This window comes from Xyrauchen texanus, chromosome 16 (assembly GCF_025860055.1).
Source record: "Xyrauchen texanus isolate HMW12.3.18 chromosome 16, RBS_HiC_50CHRs, whole genome shotgun sequence".
NCBI lineage: Eukaryota > Metazoa > Chordata > Actinopteri > Cypriniformes > Catostomidae > Xyrauchen > Xyrauchen texanus.
Window position 1 is genome coordinate 15,299,875 of NC_068291.1, and position 20,045 is coordinate 15,319,919.

The 20,045-nt window shown below is 37.6% G+C and overlaps 1 protein-coding gene across 1 annotated transcript in view; it reads right to left on the reverse strand.

Moving 5' to 3' along the window:
• Positions 1 to 20,045, reverse strand: part of LOC127657008 (protein Daple) — an 86,967-nt gene that overhangs the window by 41,259 nt on the left and 25,663 nt on the right. The window contains exons 4-11 of the mRNA XM_052145622.1: positions 13,789 to 13,858; positions 6,115 to 6,173; positions 4,473 to 4,556; positions 4,227 to 4,367; positions 3,922 to 4,109; positions 2,810 to 2,891; positions 1,185 to 1,343; positions 726 to 872 (exon numbers count right to left, since the gene is read on the reverse strand). Coding sequence (XP_052001582.1) covers positions 726 to 872; positions 1,185 to 1,343; positions 2,810 to 2,891; positions 3,922 to 4,109; positions 4,227 to 4,367; positions 4,473 to 4,556; positions 6,115 to 6,173; positions 13,789 to 13,858 — 930 coding nt within the window. The remainder of the gene's footprint in view (positions 1 to 725; positions 873 to 1,184; positions 1,344 to 2,809; positions 2,892 to 3,921; positions 4,110 to 4,226; positions 4,368 to 4,472; positions 4,557 to 6,114; positions 6,174 to 13,788; positions 13,859 to 20,045) is intronic.

The window sequence follows — 20,045 nt, forward strand, 5'->3', positions numbered from 1 at the left end:
GGAAATCTTTAAAAACACGCTCGGAGCTTAAAGGGTAAAATAATATTTCAAGTTTCCTTCTGGACTTAGTGGAAAATCAGCCTGTTGTTGTTTTCATACCCTTGAACAAAGCTTCCATATATATTAGCAATGGGTGCACACTTGCGCCCCTATGCTGATGTTGAAAGATTGAGACACATGCTGCTTCCAAAATCACGTACTGTCACAGTGTGTACTGTAATTGATGAAGGACGCACTTCTTACCCCATAAAAGAGTAATTTCTTTTGGTATGCATGTGAGTACTCTGAATAATTTCTGGACATACTTCATCCGAGAATGTGAGCATTGTCCCGTGACAAGAATTTATGATGTAATGACAACAACCGCAAAAATAATCTACTCTGGTTTTGTTAAACATGCACCATCTAAGCATCTAAGTGTCCAGTCGATCCACACTTCAGAATCTCGCCGGAAATAGGTCATCCATGTATACATCACGTACTTTTTATGAATACAGAGGATTCGAACATACTACTCCATTAGCATACTGTTTTTGGCATTCTATATTGAAGGGAAGAATGGATATTCAGACACAGCTACATTGTTGGACAGAGAATTGTTTTGTAATTGCATCGTGACTCCTTCAAAATAAAAGGTAATCTTGAGATGCCTAAAAATGACCATTCCTAATAACCATCACTCCCACACTCGGATAAATGCATACATAGACATAATAGACACTCACAATTTCCATATCATGCAATTTGGAGCGCAGTTGGAGGTTCTCTTTCTCCAGCTCATGTAGTTTGTCACAGCGACCCCTGGCTGCAGTGAGCTGCTCCTCCAGCATTGATTTTGTCTCCAGCAGGGTCATATTGTCCTCTCTCATTTCCTGCACACAAAAGAGATAACGATGAAGAGATCAAAAGTGATAAAGAGGGTGGAGATGACAAACAAAGGGAGTCAGGGGCCTGTCAGGGACACCTGAGGCATTCAATCAGAGAAATAAAGACAGCAGTGGCCGCACAATGCAGCTGTACATCAGTCACTTCACAAAATAACTAATTCCTGCTCTTCTGATTAAAGTACTGTGCGACTGATCTATTATGTATGTTTTTGACACAGATGTCTGGATCTTTTTATACAGTGTGCTGGAAGCAAGTTATTAAAATGGAAATGTAATATAAGGTAAAAGGGTGGTTACCTCTATACGGGTCTTGTAGAAGTGGACGTCATTGAGCCGTTCTTTGCAGCGAGCTAGTTCCGTTTCTAGCCGATCAACTTTTCCAGCACGCTCCCTCAAAGAGTCCAACTCATCTCGGTATGCCCGCACCGAACGTGCCTCTGCCAACAACTGAATATTCTACTCACACACACAAATGCAAAACATAAATACACACCATGAAATGATCTAAAACAAATTACACACATATGTGATCAATGATAATGATTATCATAAAACTCATTCTTGATTATTTCTGTTGAATATTTCCCTTGATATTGTAAATTGCAATTCTTACTTTTGATAAATATAATTGACATTAGAATGCTTATTATGTGCAGGGCAACTGCATGTCATATTCTTCATGCAAGCTACACATCAACAAACAAGCTGAGAACAGTGTTTCTGAATTCATTTAGTGAGGATTTATACATCAGTTTATGGCATCCGATACAACCAGGCCTTAAATCTCATTTAAAGGGATAGTGCACCCAAAAATGAAAATGATTTCCTCATTTACTCACTTTCATGACATCCCAGATGTGTATGACTGACTTTTTCTGCTGAACACAAACAGAGTTTTAGAAAAACATCCCAGCTCTGTAGATCCATACAATGTATGTGAATGGTGACCAGACGTTTCAAGCTCCAAAAATCTCAATGGCAGCATAAAAGTAATCCATATGACTCCAGTGGTTTAATATTTATCTTCTGAAGCGATGCAATCACTTTAGGTGAGAAATAGATCAATATGCAAGTCCTTTTTACCATAAATCTCCACTTTCACTTTCAGATCATGAAATAATGTGAAAGTCAATGTGGTCCTTTTTTATGGTAAAAAAGGACTTAAATATTTATCTGTTTCTCAACCACACCTATTATATAGCTTCTTAAGACATGGATTAAACCACTGGAGTCGTATGGATTACTCTATTTTTAGAGTTTGAAAGGTCTGGTCACCATTGACCTACAAAGCTGAAATATTCTCCTAAAAATCTGTGTTCTGCAGAAAAAAGAAAGCCATACACGTCTGGGATGACATGAGGGTGAGTAAATGATGAGAAGTTTCATTTTTGGGTGACCTATCCCTTTAAATGCCTCTGATTTGCAATTGCATTCATGCACGAACATGTCTGTGATTGGTTCCAATGCTCAACAACTGCAAAAAAAATTAAGTTGTAGATAATTTTTAACGCAATGGAAGTTGACCTATATGGAATGCTGTAACTGACATCTTTTACAATTCATTGTCACAGCTGTAATTGTAATATAAATAATTTTTTTGATAAATTGTCAGCCCTACAGATTAGAGCTTTAATTAATCTACAAAGCATTTTAGTATGTAGTGTTTTTTCAAATTTTAGTTACAAAAATGACACAAATTGTCTGAATTTTATAGATTTGTTTTTTCAGCATGGGCTGTTGGGTTAATAACTCACCATGAGTTTGCACCAGTGTAGTCTCGGCAAAAGGGAGGGTCGCACAGTGACCCCCCAGAATCATACATTGACAAATGGGACATCTTACAGTCTTGTAGACTTCTCGAAAGCTTGACATGTCTCAGAATAGTCTTAGACAGTAGTGTGAAAGACTTTGTGGTGCAATACCTCCTGCTTGAGCTTCTGAATCTCTGCGTCCAGCCGCCCAATCTCATTCTTGGTATCAACTAACTGTTCGGTCTTCTCCTCTCTGTGAAGAGCACATACGCAGAGAAACAAGTCACTCAATAATAATAATAAACGTCACTGAGAATGAACTCCACTGCAATCATTTCAGGAGATCTTGGCTCTGTTCCAAAGCATAGTGAGTAACCTAACTAGACAGCACTTTGTGACCCTGTATGTATGTCCCAGAAAAGTTATTTTGTCATATTAATTGTGTCATATCTCAGGTCCATACAATGCAAGTGACTGGTGGTCAGAACTTTGAAGGTACCCAAATCACATAAAGGCAGCATAAAAGTAATCTACACAACTCCAGTGATTAAATCCATATCTTCAGAAGTGATATGATATGATGAATCTTCTTCTCACCCACACCTATCATATCACTTCTGAAGACATGGATTTAATCACTGGAGTCGTATGGATTACTTTTATGCTGCCTTTATGTGCTTTTTGGACCTTCAAAGTTCTGTCCACCATTCACTTGCATTGTGAGGACCAACAGAGCTGAGAAATACTTCTAAAAATCTTTGTTTGTGTTCAGCTGAAGAAAGTAAGTCATACCCATCTGGGATGGCATGAGGGTGAGTAAATGATGAGAACATTACATTTTTGGATTAACTATCCCATGAAGAGTACCATTCTACCCAACATTAAGATATCTGGTTATGCTTTATTTTAACGTGTCCTGGTTACAGTGTAATTACACAAGTAATAACTATTATTAATATTATTACTAATTAACAACATGTACTTACTACAGGATTAGGGTAAGGGTATGGTTAAGGGTTAGTTGCTTTTAATTATGCATAATTTATGTTTATTAGTACAGTAAAAACATGTAATATGTGTAACAAGGACAGTTTTACCAGATATCTGCATGTACTCCATCTTTTAGCTTAGCAACATGACTCTATTGGAATCAACTGGTTAGAAAGCTATGTGCCACAGTGAGGCAGCTCTCTAACATTTGGAACAGATATCTTGTTATTCAGCAGGCTGATTGCAAACAAAGCAGGGGAATAAAGTTAACGGCACAAAGCTATCAAACTCACAGTTCTTGGCGGGAACGCCGAAGTTTGGATTTTGTGTCAGCCAGGTCCACTGCTAAATGCTGCCGATCTTCTTTGGACAACAGTGTGATGGGTGATAAGGATGTGAGCTCAGGGCTGGGGAAGCCCAAGACACTAGAAGGCTGCTGGGATTGGAAATAGTCCCTCTCCTGGATTAGATCTAAGATCAACTGAGGACACACAAAGATTTATCCACAACTCATCAATGATGATCAATGGCTTGAAAAGTGCAGTGTAACTTCTGAATGAATAGTTACTGTTGTTACTGTTATTAGGATACGGAATACCTGAGAAGACTCATCTCGCTCATCTATGAGTTTGCGCAGGTGAAAGGCCATAGTGCGAGACAGAGGGTCCAACTGCTCAGCAGGCATCTCCCCCACTTCCAGCCACTGCAAGTCCAGAACGTTCTCCTGGTTGTGGGTGACCTGTAATTAAGCGTGGAGAGATTTTTAGACTCAGATAGCTCCGTATGCAACATGCGATACATATTTGAGAAGTTATTGGCTAAATGTGGCATTAGGGAAGCTCACTTCTTGAATATGGGTCACTATGGCAGCCTGTGTCTCAATGTCGAGCAGCTTAATCTTCTCGATGATTTCTTCTTTACGTTCACACTGTTGGAGGAAGGGGAAGAGAATATGTGAAGAGTGAAAAAGTGGAGAAAAACAGTGAAAAGAGGACCGACGCCATAAACAAATTGAAGCAAATTTTAACAAAGATGTCAGGCGATTTTGATTTAAGAGATTTAATCACTGGAGTTGTATGGATGACGTTAATGCTGACTGTCTGAGCTTTTTGGAGCATCAAAAACTGTGTTACTGTCCACTTCCATTATACGGACCTACTGAGCTGAATTATCTTTCTATTTTTCTTCAAATGTGTTCTGCTGAAGAAAGGAAGTCATATACATTTGGGATGGCATGAGGGTGAGTAAATGATGAGAGAATTTAGATTTTTGGGTGAACTATTCCTTTAAGATGAGGTCTACCAGAGATGCTTTACAGTCCAGATCACTTAAGGTAATAACTAAGCTGAGCTTTTACTAAAGCTGCATTGCTAGAAAACTCATGACTTCATGATAATTGTAGTCAAATAAAACACTGACAAAGAAAAGAACCGGAATTAAGTCAAAGATTAAGTTCTTCAAATGCAGGAATAATTTCAAATGGGATAGAGTGAGTAGTGTGTCTTGTGATCAGAACACTGTGTGCAGGGAAGTTATGGTGCAGGATTAGACAAGTTCAAAAAGACTCTAACACAAAGCAACTCAGCAGGCAAACATTATGCTGTCTAGTTTAAAGGAACGGTTCCCCCAAAAAATTTAAATTCTCTCATCATTTACTCCATGCCATCCCAGATGTGTATGACTTTCTTCTGAAAATAAATAAAGATTTGTTTAAGAATGTATCAACACTTTAGGTCTGTGCATTGCAAGTGAATCATGACCAGAACTTTGAAGGTCCAAAAAGCACATAAAGGCAGCATAAAAGTAATCCATACGACTCCAGTGATTAAATCCATGTCTTCAGAAGCGATATGATAGGTGTGGGTGAGAAGAAGATTCATATACAAGTCCTTTTATACTTTAAATCTCCACTTTCTTTTGTTTTATGGCGATTCACACTCTTGCATATCGGCATATTGATCTGTTTCTCACCCACACCTATCATATCACTTCTGAAAACATGGATTTAACCACTGGAGTCGTATGGATTGCTTTTATGCTGCCTTTATATGATTTTTGGACCGTCAAAGTTCTGGCCATCATTTACTTGCATTGTGTGGACCTACAGAACTGAGATATTCTTCTAAAACTCTTTTTTGTGTTCAGCAGAAGAAAGTCATAATCATTTCATTCACGGAAGAGGATAAACCAGCCAGAGAGGGGAATGAACCCGTGAAAGTTGGAACAATGGGCTTGTACAGTCCATTAGTTGGAGCAAAAGAGGAACAATCCACAGGAAAAGGTGGAGACATAAAAAAGGTCAAGCAAATCTATGGCAATTATCTTTGCTGATATCTCTGAGACATGTCTGGATGGACTCTTTATTGTGCGGCATAATCAGTATGTGTTCGCTTTACTTTGGAAAAGCAGAGGCAAGCCTGGGCAGGGCAGTGTGGATGAGGCTTCCTGTTGACAAAATGTGGGTTGGGGATTTAGTTCAAGTTTACCTGAACAGCACAGCCCAGTATCAGCAGCAGCAGTCTCTGTACCTCCTCCATGCTTTTACCTGATAGATTAAAACAGACACAATAATAGAACAATGAGTTTGTATTTATATACAAAAGGAATAGTTCAACCAAAAATGAAAATTCTGTCATAATTTACTCATACTCGTAGTGTAATTTACCATAAGTTCTCAACACGCATGCCACTGGAAACAAGCTTTTCTGGTGCACTCATGAACGTACAACAGACATAAACAATTTTACTTAAAAAAATATTATGTTTTGGGGGTTTTTCCTCACCAAAACCATGATATGCCTTCGGAACACTTACAATATGTCACACAAGCTGATTGGACTACTTTTATTATACTTTTGGGTAATTTTTTGCTTTAAAGTAAGGCACAATCCACTGCCATTGTATTGAAAATACAAATCATGTTTATCATCACTATGCAATATTTATATAGGAACAATATGAGGATTAGTACTTTCATTTTTCATCAATGATATCAAACCTGGAAAGACACATCTTGATGTAGGGCTGAACGATTTGGACAAAAATTCTAATAGCGATTATTATTATTTTTTTTAAATAAATGTGCAATTTGATAAATAGATTAAAAAATTTTTTTTTAAAACAAAACAAAACAAAACATGATTCATTTTAACCAAATATTAAACTATGTTTTGCCCATGCTTTACTGCCAACTGGAAATACAAAAGGTTGTTCACACTTGAGTCCTCTAAAAAAGAAAAAAGCCTTTATTTCTGTGGAAGCTTTTATTTTGAAAACTGAAGGGATGGAAATTTGTTGTTTGAAGTTTGTAATAAGGGCTCTGGAAGTCGCTTTGGATAAAAGCGTCTGCCAGATGCATAAATGTAAATAAATGTTAATCATTCAGCCCTATCTTGATGCAAGTTCAATTTAAGAGCCACGGTAGATTTTCAGTAAATAAAGATAAAAAAATTCAGTCTTCCTCATATGATTTCCGAAGTCATGGAATATAGCGCACGAGTAGTATCTGGACTTATGTTATAACACCAGTCTGAGCTCATGAATTTACGTGAGCATGGTAACATTTTTGTCCCAGTGAAACGTCCAGCAAGGGGCGCCAAAAGCGAGTGCAATGGTGTCATAATCAGATGAGGTTTTAATGTCCCTAACCTAAAACTTTAACCTAAACTTAACTAGGTGAGCTACCGTGCAAGCTAATTACACTGGAATAAGTGTGAAACTGTAGGTGGGTCTGTCTGAGTCTTTTTAAATGAGTTAAAGTGTTTCAATATCATACTGTAAAACAGTGTGTGAGTAACAGAACGAAAAAAAATAAGTGCTTATAAACTCATAATCAGCCTTTGATTTGTGTGAAAGTGAATAAAACGCACTGTTGCTATAGCGCCTCTAGTGTTAATTTCACCAGGAAACTGCTGTGTTATGTAGAATGTGGCACATTTGCAAAACATTTAGTTAAAGTAGCAAACTTTCTATGATAATAGATAACATCATATTTTAAATTTTATTTAATTGTATTACATTTTTTGGAGCTTTACAGCCCCTGTCCCTTTGACTTTCTTTGTATGGAAAAGAGAAGCCAAGACATTATGCAAAATAAATACCCGTGGTTCGCAGAAGAAAGTAAATCATACAGGTTTCAAATGACATTATGGGTGTGCAAATGATGACAGACTTCATGAGGCGAAGCAAATGTAAACAGAATTATCACTTATAGATGACTAATTGATTCAAACAAAAAACAATGTTTGATGATATATTATTCATCTTAATGATTTTATATGATTTTACAGTAGTAACAATAACTGTGTTATTTTGGTAGAAACTATGGATAAGATGGTAAATTATTATTCAATCAAGCCTCTCAGCTTAAAGATCCGTGCCATCATGGTTTTTCTTGAACCCATTTAATTGTTTAACAACATCCAGGATTTTATTTCACTGCAGCCATAAAACATCTAGTTTGAAGACACGTAATAGAATATTATATTTCCTCAACCATTACATGAAGCAAATATTGACACACAGTCAGTAAGAAACACCCTGGTTTTATGTGAATGTTAACTTTTCAAAGTTTAAAACAGAGGAAAATCTTTTTGTGTAATTTTACAAAAACACAAACTCTATGTGATAAATGTATTTCCATTTATTTTTGAAGCTATATGTCTGAGTGTTGGGGAGTGTGTTTCTGTCTGGCAGTCTGAGACTAATAAACACTCTGGAGAGAATGTAGTGGGTGTGGGGGTGCTGTCGCCATGGTGACCATTTGTTGCTCAGCGCTACCCCACCCATCAGCGTACCCCCTTAAACAGACAGAAGAGGAGGAGCTCTGGGGGAAATGACTCTATTGTCCATTGCTACTTAAGCTTTATGTAAAAAACACAAACATCGGAGAGCTAAAACAAGAGAACAAGCACATGCCTGCACATAAATACCAATCACTACATACATTAAGCATAACTATAATATAATACAGACTGCTTTGAGGTCAAATATATTCATATTTAAATCTCTTTCTCATTGAGACATTCTTTAAGACAGTATTTCATGACACATTGTAATAAGTAACCCATTGAGAAAAATCCGAGAGAAAAATCTCTGACTGTTCTGATAACCTATCGTAAGCGGAAAAGGCCATCATAACAATTCTGATAAGGGTTATTTCTGTATGCAAAACAGTTACGCAGCAGCCTATAGGCAGCAAACAATCATTAGCAGAGAAAGAAATCTAGTTATGCATCATAAACGTCAACCTGCTGATAAGAGTCATACCTCATAACAAAGACTTATTTTATCTTTCTGTTGTTAACCATACTGTACTTTGCTTAGCTGTGTTACATCAGAACTAGTCTCACCCTCAGATGACACGCCTACAGTCTCTGTACCAACTGTCTGATTCTTATAGCACACAAAATTGGAAGTGCTTACTCAGTTCAGTCAGACTAAATCTGATTGGCTGACTTGTACAGGAATTTCCAAGAGCTTAGTTTGCGCTGGTCCGGGTGGAAGCACGAGTCGAGTTCACAAGGATCCGTGTTGATACAATGAGAGCTTTTGAGTACTAAATAAATCACAGAAATTGCCCAAGTTAGTCAAATCAACTCTTATAAAGATATTCAGCGTTTGGTTTGAGGCACATAGCAGAAAGTAAAGCAGATATTCATGAGCAGAAGCTGTATATTCTGCTTTGTTTACTTGGTTATGTCTTTGAAATTCTCTGTAATGAGGTTCTGTGCTGTACTTAAACTCGCTACACATTTTCTGCCATTTACCCGTGTGTTTCTGTGCTCGCTCACAGAGACTTTATATAAATATAAAGTCTGTGCTCGCCATTATATAAATTATTTATTTTGCCTTGCCGGTCTTTTATTATGATATGAGCAGTCTCCGATAACCCCGCGCTAAACATCTCGTAATGACAAACCCGGCTGTGACAGGTCGCTTTACATGTCAGTTAGATGGCTTTTCCTGCCTAAGTGGAGGGTTCTTTGCTGATGTTAGCTGCGACAGACTCAACATTTGTTGTTTAAGTCAAAGTCTGGCTAAACGAGACTACCATCATGAATGCACATTACTGTTAAATGTGTTTGAAGTTTAGTCAAACTACATCACATTTTAAATAGTTCAATGCATCAAGTGTTTCAATTAGTGATTGACCAATACACTCACCTAAAGGATTATTAGGAACACCATACTAATATTGTGTTTGACCCCCTTTCGCCTTCAGAATTACCTTAATTCTACGTGGCATTGATTCAACAAGGTGTTGAAAGCATTCTTTAGAAATATTGGCCCATATTGATAGGATAGCATCTTGCAGTTGATGGAGATTTGTGGGATGCACATCCAGGGCACAAAGCTCCCGTTCCACCACATCCCAAAGATGCTCTATTGGGTTGAGATCTGGTGACTGTGGGGGCCATTTTAGTACAGTGAACTCATTGTCATGTTCAAGAAACCAATTTGAAATGATTCGAGCTTTGTGACATGGTGCATTATCCTGCTGGAAGTAGCCATCAGAGGATGGGTACATGGTGGCCATAAAGGGATGGACATGGTCAGAAACAATGCTCAGGTAGGCCGTGGCATTTAAACGATGCCCAATTGGAACTAAGGGGCCTAAAGTGTGCCAAGAAAACATCCCCCACACCATTACACCACCACCACCAGCCTGCACAGTGGTAACAAGGCATGATGGATCCATGTTCTCATTCTGTTTACGCCAAATTCGGACTCTACCATCTGATTGTCTCAACAGAAATCGAGACTCATCAGACCAGGCAACATTTTTCCAGTCTTCAACTGTCCAATTTTGGTGAGCTCTTGCAAATTGTAGCCTCTTTTTCCTATTTGTAGTGGAGATGAGTGGTACCCGGTGGGGTCTTCTGCTGTTGTAGCCCATCCGCCTCAAGGTTGTGCGTGTTGTGGCTTCACAAATGCTTTGCTGCATACCTCGGTTGTAATGAGTGGTTATTTCAGGCAAAGTTGCTCTTCTATCAGCTTGAATCAGTCGGCCCATTCTCCTCTGTCCTCTAGCATCAACAAGGCATTTTGGCCCACAGGCCTGCCGCATACTGGATGTTTTTCCCTTTTCACACCATTCTTTGTAAACCCTAGAAATGGTTGTGCTTGAAAATCCCAGTAACTGAGCAGATTGTGAAATACTCAGACCGGCCCGTCTGGCACCAACAACCATGCCATGCTCAAAATTGCTTAAATCACCTTTCTTTCCCATTCTGACATTCAGTTTGGAGTTCAGGAGATTGTCTTGACCAGGACCACACCCCTAAATGCATTGAAGCATCTGCCATGTGATTGGTTGATAATTGCATTAATGAGAAATTGAACAGGTGTTCCTAATAATCCTTTAGGTGAGTGTATATCAGCAAGGCTGATTAATTGATTACTATTTAGCCATTTTGGGGTTATCTGCATCGGCTATTAGGGATGCACCGATCCAATACCTGGTCTGAAGAGCCCGATCCAAATCCATACCACGTGTTAATAATGGTCACATCGTCACAGTCAAGCTCAAAAAAATGACACAAAAGAACCATAAAACAATCACTACAGTAGACTATATGACTCGTGCATTTTTTTTCAAAATCTCTTAAAGACATTCAATAGCTTTGTGAATCACAAAAGACTGTTTAATAAATAAATATACAGTCTGCATGTGCAGCGTGCTTCACTGAATGAAAGATGTTCCGTTGCCTTACACAAATAGCACACGCTGGGCTCATTATGTGCTGCTATTTTTAGCATGCAGAGAAGAAGGCAATTGCTCCCCACAAACAACATCTCAGTTGTAGATGCTCGATACTTTGATTAACTTATAACATCCATTGAGAACGGCACCTTGAGGAGCATTTGACCAGATTTTTTATGACATGTTAATGTACCTACTGTGAACTAGCCTACAAACAATCACTCAAGTATTTCTGGAGTGTTTCGCCAAAATAAAAGCCAGAGGGTTTTAAGGTTACAAAATCATGACTGAAATATACCATTGTGTATAAAATAATGCAATATTTAACAATAATAATAATAAAAATAGCTGCAAGCAGCGATACGGGGTCAAGCCAATTATCGGAACCATGCGTAGCATAGCATTTTTAGAAAGAGCATTATCATTTCTGATCACAAGGTGGCACTGTCCTGAAACGTTTTGAGTCCCTTCAGAGAATGGTGCCAAAGACACATAGAGAATGGTGCCAAAGACACATACCGAGTTTCATAACGATTGTTTAGAAGTTTTAAGTAAAAATGAGCTTTTTTCAAATCTCGTGACCACTAGGTGGCACTGTGCCGAAACTGAGCAGGTGCCCTCAAGTTATGATGCCTATGACAAATAATAAGTTTGGTATGAATACGCTAAAGCGTTATGGAGATATACCCTCATGTCCATTTTGGCATGCTCTTCGCCAATTCGTTGAAGTGCCATTCGAAAACAGTATGGTTTATAAAAATTCTGTGAATAGCTTTTAGTCTTGAGTGCCTCTAGATGATGCAGGCCAATTTTCGTGCAAACGGCTTAGGACGAGTTAGAAAAGTAGGTTTTTCAGAAAATTCTAAAATGGTGGAAACATTTTCATTTTGCTTCTAGGACTCAAGGCTCAAAAGTTATTAACATAAACGTAAGTGCAAATTTGGGCAGTTGGTCACACTAGAGGGTTTGAGGTAGAGATGCCAAATTAGCAATGGTAACAGATCAGACTGCCCTCTATCTATGTACCAAATGTCATATCTTTCCCGCAAGCGGTTCTATGGACGGCCATAGACTCAATATCAGAAGAAGCGGCGGAAGAATTAAAATAAGAAAACTAAAAGAAAACAATAGGGGTCTTTCGCCCCTTCGGGTCTTGACCCCTAATTACATTAGATGTAAAAGTGAAACTAAAAAGGTGAATGTGACTTTCAGATGTGAAAGTGGAGATTGATAGTGAAAAATAACTTAAATATTGATCTGTTTCTCACACACGCTTATATCTCTTCTGAAGACATGAATTTAACCACTGGAGTCTTATGGATTATTTTTATGCTGCCTTTATCAATTTTTTGGACTCTCGCTTTAAAAATCTTAATTTGTGTTCTGCAGAAGAAAGTAAGTCATGCACATCTGGGATGGCATGAGGGTGAGTAAATGATGAGAGAATACAAAAACTGTTTTAGCCGGTAGACAAGGTAACAATAAAGTTTAGGCTACACATTTTTATCCTATTGTTTGTTATATATTTTAAAGAAATAATATGTAGTTAGAAGATTGTGTACACATAAAAGAGTACTCCCAAACACTTCCACACAGTAAAGTATATTGTAGATATTATGAACTGATTCATGTTTAATAAGGAAAAAATCCACGGTGGTATCGGATCGGGATCGGTATCAGCCGATAGCGAGATTTCAGATATTAGAATCAGATCGAGAGATAATTTTTTTTAGCGTTGCATACCAATTGGCTAACATCCATGCCCACTAGGCCAATAATTAGTTTTGAATAAATTATGAGTAAACATTCTATTAATTTAAAGTGAGTAATTTCTGTGCCACCGAACAGAATTGCAAAAATAAGCATAGTTAACAACCAGCTTAACGAATACACCCTCCTTCTCTGGATGTCAGCATATGCACTTGAAAATCCCATATCCTTCAGCCACTCCACTTATTCCATATCCACAAACTTTTCAACAGTTTAAACTATAAGATAACAAACCATATACCAGTACCATCACTTCATCCAAAATGTCAACAGCTGAGAATGCACTTCAAACTTTCTCAACCTCTATCACAGCTGTAAGTCCTGCTCTACCCCACACTGTCAACAGCAAACTTCATAACCATTTCTCAGCTTGGGGTTGGTCCCAAGAAGTTTCCTCTGGCCTTTCTCTCTTCCTCCACCTATAAAAAGCCCATAACATGTGTTTCCTTACCTAGAGAGCCAGAGGCCTGTTCACACTCCCCATAAGAGTAGGTGAGAGGGTATTTATGAATGCTGAGCTGTGTGTGAGGTGATAAGAAGATTTGTTCAGCAGGATGTAAGTTTTACTTTGGGACACGATAGACGATGATTTATGGGGACTATAGTGAAGATCCCTCAACATCCCTCAAAATAAAGGTGCAATGCTATAAAATTAAATGAAATTGACTTGTTAAATGGGCAGTACCTGATAATGGGTCCTTGGCAATGGCCAGCACATTGGGCAGATTCATGAGGATGAGTTGCTGAAGATGCTCCTGAAAAGAGAAAGAAAACATACTCACTGTAAATAGGTCCACATGTCCCAGGATTGAAAATACAAATTTCCCAACTAGAACTGTGCCAATAACAGTGTTGTGGACTCGAGTCGCATGAATTGGACTTGACTTGAATTGAATAACTTGTGAATCAGCTCGACATGACATAATCAAAGAAGACTTGCGACTTAACTTAGACTTTGTCAACAATGACTTGCGACTTGATATGGACTCGAGCCCTCGGACTTGGAAAGACTTTATACCTTCTAAAACCAAAAGATCAGAGTCATACATTTAAAAATTTGGAGCAAATCAAATGATTCATTTCCACACTACACAATTCATTTGATTGTCAAATCTGAATTTCCACGCTCAACAATCAACCAATCAGACAACCAAACAATTAACTTCCATGAGAGGAGGACCAAGTTTGAAGATTGCGCATTTAAGGATGACACAGCAAAAATGATACCAAATGTAATTTCATTTGGATATAAAGAATACAATATTGAAGGCAACAAAAGGATTGCAACACGTAGAACATGTGGTTAAAAAATTACAAGCACTTCAACAACTTCCAATTTTGTAAGACACCTGAAAACCCACAGAAAGAGGTAAGTGGAGATTTTTAACTGTTACATGTTCAGTAGCATTTAACTTATCATGTTAGCTTGGTTAGCTAGCATGCTACTTAGTGCCTCAGAGCTCAGTGCACTACAACTACAGTTTTGGCGTGAAATATTTTGCATGCCTCATTGCTGAAACCAGCTAAAAGATGCACTGTGTACCAATGAAGGTAGGGTTGCCACACATCGCATAAAATATGTGATCGTCCCGTATTAAAAAAAAAAAAGATGCATCCCGTGTTTAAGCTGATCAGATGGTGTCACAGCAAGATTGTTCCAGAAAATGTATTTAACATTAAGTAGGAAATTTCCCCTACGGTGGGTAAGCGCATGTCTGAAAACATGCTAAAACTATGGAGATTGTAAATACTATGGTAATTAATACTCTGACACTAATTTGGGCAAAGAGCACTAATGAATCGTTTAAGACTTGACACTTACAGTTGAGGACTTGGGACTTGATTTGAGACTTACTTGTGACTTGCAAAACCATGACTCGGTCCCACCTCTGGCCGATAAATCGATATGAGGAGCCATCAGATTTTAAACGCTGATGGCCAAGCATCAATATTTGGGGCGAGGACCTAAAATAGGGTCAGCGGTAACGTGGGAACAGGAAACTCCTACTTGCAAACAGACAAGCAGGAAATTTTACTGGAAATAGGAAACATTACCCGTCCCAGACAAGGCATGTCTGGGTGGGGACCATCAAATTCCAGCATAGAGGAAATTGATGAGTTAGGCAATATTAAAGAAAATGAAGAATAAAAAAGGTATCATAAACTGAGGGTACAAACATCTAGAGAAGTGTGAGTGCACACGTTTATGAATGTTCGCATGTGATAATGGACTTGACTTCAGACAAATGGCCTCCAGGGTAACAAAGCTCAGCAAAGTACACAGAAGACAAGACCAAACAGGTCCATTTGACCAAACCCCTTCATTCAAAAACACACTTAGATAAGAGCTCTGACATCAATGGTGCAATAACTTACCTGACTTATTGTTTCTGTGCAACCAACATGAAACAATTTTTTAGAACCGTTCTATGAATAGCCAATTAGCTTTTAATTATCCCACGAAAACTTTGTGCAATTTTTCCCCATTAAAATTCTTTAAATCTGAAAGAAATCAACTACAATTTTGAAACATATGTATATAATGATAATGACTCACATTAGATGCATACTCCTGTCACATCAGTAACCTTATACAAAGCGGTTTTATTCTACATGGAAAGGGTCCCCTTATGGTAGCTCATGGATTAAACTGTTCATGGTTGACTTTCAATCGTGAATTTCTACAATGGAATATTTAATTGAAAACTATTGAATTTTAAATGATGCTGCATCCAGGCCACTAGGTGTCCCTGTAAGTTCAACTTACTGAGTGCACCTTAAAAACAACATGAAACAGCATTCACAACCCCTTTCACTTTCATCATTTCTGAGTAAAACATGATGTTCATTGAGAAAATAGTGCATGGTGAGAATTTATTTGATCTTGAAAAGTTCTCTCTACATGACAGACTGTTGGAGGAGAGGAAAATTGGTTGGTTGCATTATTGATGATAGCTGAAAAGGAAAGTCATTTCAAAAGTATAACAATGAAAATTTTTATGAAAGATTACAAAGACAAAAAATGTTTTATCTTCGGAACACTGTCCACAGATTAATCGTTCACAATAGGGCAATTGTGATTTCATGTTGACTTTAAATTGGAGAATAAATACTGCGTAAATAAACATGAACAACTAAAGCCATGTTGAAGGCAGATGTGTAAATACACATTCTCACCCACGCATGGCTGCATGACTAATTAGAAAGTGTGCTGTCCCATATGACATCATCAAGCCCGACCCCCTGCAGACATCTTCATCTCCATCTTAGAGGAATGACTCCCAGGGGATGTCTTTATGTGCAGAGACCCACAGTGACAACTCTCATCCAGTATAATAGCGTCGCCACAGCAGAGGCCGGGTCAGACCACACTGCCTTTGTCAAAACAGAGGCCTGTGAGCATTCCATTCTTTACTGTGGTCCTTCTCACACATTCATATTCACAAACACTTAGAAGCTGCTACTTACAAAAGTACCATACCCAAACATCACCTTGATCTACTACTTTGAAAGTAACCCTTGCAACAGAAAGACTTTTAAAATAAAACTGAGTTCCATGAAAGAAAGTCATACTGGTTTGGAATGATATTTGGAGAAAATTATGACAGAATTTCAGCATTTTTTTTTTTATATGATCTGCAATATACTGTATATACACACGCATTAAGGGCTCCATTTTCAAGAGCTTTCTACAAGCTTTGAAAGTGCACTGTCTTAACCAATTTTTACGAGAGCACTAATTCCAAGCACAGTTTTTGTGCCCGCGCAGAGCACAATTGGGCATGCTTGGGAGTGTTTGCACTATCTGTGGGTGTCTGCGCGCAAACTGTGTGTGTATTATATGTAAATGAACTGGTGCAAAGCACAATTTGCTATTTTCCTGAGAAATATAACATTGATCTGACACATTTCAAAAGCAGGTCTGTTTGCAAACTCAGTTCCTGTATCTGCAGTTTGGAGATTCCACCAGGAGATGGTAATAAAGTTCATGTCCAAATATAGAGGAACATCAAATTATGTCCATGACGATCACTGTTGTAGCTGAGTTTTATGAAACAAATATTTTTGGGATTTGTGTTAAATTATCTTAAGGTCATGGTTTATTTTTCAATTATTATTTTTGTTATATTTACTACTGTGTTAATGATCTAATTTGTATTGGTAATTTTCCACCTGTTGTCATAAGTCACTGCAAAAGGGGAAGTTGGAAAAAGTTGGAGAGTACAATGTTTGTATTTGGGATGATTTTTTTTTACCATTTCATTATTTTGATTATATTTTCATTTGGCTTGATGTGTAATTATAATTTAACAGGATGCAGTTAATGCACATAAGAACGCATGTCAATAATTATATTCTTCACATTCATGGCAGTCCATTTACACTACCAACTTCTTATGAATGTGCTGTCTTTATCGTTGGTGCTTGACAAGGTATTAACTATATAATAGGATGCACACAGTGTTGGAGAAGAACCTCAGACTTAAATTGCACTTGACCCAGCCCATTAGCACTTTGCGCACATAAATTCGCCAAACCCACTTGCGCCTAGACTCCAAGTGCATGTTTGCATGAAAGTACCAAAACTTTCTGGCCATGCCCATTGACTTAATGCTTAGCACTAGCGCTCTTAAAATAGGGCCCTACATCTGCAGTCAACATGGGTATAAGTCATTTAAAATGGGTATTAGTCAACCACTAATGTTTACTTCTTTACACTACACAAGGCAACCCTTTAATCCACCATGTAATATCGTTGTTCCTGTATTTTCAGGACAACTGGTGTAAGAACACTTATAATATAATGATGCACAAAGGAACTAAAGCAACTCAAGCAAAAAAAACCTCAAGTGTTTTTGACTGACAGTCAGTCTGGTGGGTATAATTACTTAAAAGCGCACATTTCAACATGAGAGGGTAAAGCACGTTACGCTGTTTGAATTCGACAGCTGCAACATGATGGGGTGTGTAGTGTCACATTAAGCATTTTCTGCATAAACACCCTACTCTTTAATTGTCACTTAACCTGATAATTTTGTAAGCGCTGCTAAATTCAAGCAGGCTAATTAGTATGTCTGAGTCATATGCATGATGAGGAGGCTTTCATGGTAGTGTTAGTATCAGGTTTCAACTAACAGCTGAAGATATAAGAAATAATGAAGGATCGGATAACGCTTCTTGCCTGGTAAGACAGGCCAGGGGAACATAAGGTAACTACACCATTTCAGATGGATAATGATTGCAGAAACCATTTTGAATTTACGTAAAAACAGAGCAGCACTGAATATAAAACGTCACAAGTGTTAAAGAGTGATCTTTCATCATATATAAAAATAGGACACTGACCTGCAACTGCAATTGCATCATTACTGAAAAAGACCTGCTTGGAAGAGTAAATTATTGATGGGCATGTCTCCATATCACAATGCCGGTGAGGTGTTTGGTGAAGGAATATCCTCAATGCTGCCCTTCAAGGGCCCTTTGAAAACAAACTCATTACAAAAATTCCATAAAACTAGAGATAACAGACATTTAACTATTTTATTACCAAAATTACACTTTTCTAATTAATTTATTAGTAGTTCAATAATATTGGGAATACCGATAAGGCCTGCCATTTGGTAGGTTTTTAAAGAAAAGCCCTTAAAAATAACATGACACGACTGTGTGTTCAACGCGATGCAACTTTCATTCTCAAATGAGAAATGGCTTAGCCATTGGAGAAAGTCTAAAATGAAGCTAAAAAATATATTTTTTTTAGCTCAAATTAAATTATTTAGATCACAAAACAACTTTGCATTAATGTAATGGCATAATATAAATGATAATAATAATGATAATTTAAATTATTTATTTTGTTGTGGTTTAATGGTTATTTTTGTCAAAAAGCATAAATAAAACAATAACTTAAATTAAATATGTTCACTATTAGTTCATAATGCATTAACTAATTATTAAGATACCTTAACCTCCTGAGACCAGAGCGTGACTGCTGTGTGTATTTTCCATTTTTGAATCCAAGTACTGATTATCATTGTTCCATGTCTGCCAAACAAGTTGAGTGGTTCAAATATCATCTACAGCCTGAAACTGTCTGTCTGCACTTGTCTCAGAACAGTTCAAAATTCACTTTATATTCATCCTATATCCATATAAAGCCTATGAAAGCAAAACAATTCTCAATGTGAAAATGCACATTAAAGAATGGATTTCTAATGAAAACCTTGTGCTATTGTCCACTATAACGTACATTGTGTTTAGCATCAAGGCGTTTAGTGATAAAATGCTCAAATATTAAAAATGGCATATTGGATGAAACTATAGACTAATCTTTTGACTCAAACAGGTTTCAATGTAAAAACTTAGTTGGGTTTCTTTCTTTCTTACAGTTTTGTTGGCGTTTCACCCAAAGACAAACTCCGCTGTAACACCATGACTCTGTGCATCGAAAGTTTATCCCTTTACTGACAGCACAGAGTCTCTTGAACTGAGATCAGTCGGTTTAAATGAAATTATGCGTTGCATATATCGGAGCTAAAATATACAAGGTCAACGCATGCGTATGCTGGGTTGCACAAGAATCATTTTTCAAATGTATTAGCTTGAAGAAATTGCTGTAAGTGCTGAAAAAGTATTGTTCATTGCTAGTGTAGTTAACTGATGTTAACCTTAATGTAAATGTTCATAGGGTCTTGTTGTCAGACTCTTAAAAACAACCAGTATCTGTTATAAAAAAAATATTTTGGTTGATCACTACATAAAACTAATGGTAAATGTCCCAATCACTGGTAAAAGAGCCAAAGTTTTGATTTCATACTAAGGAAATTTGGCAGTGCTTTTTTTGATGACTTTGCACACCTTGTCCAAAGTGCAGAATGAGTTGCTGTGCATTCGCATTTTCCACTGTAACACACATAAACGTGGATAACTCCAGCACCCTCA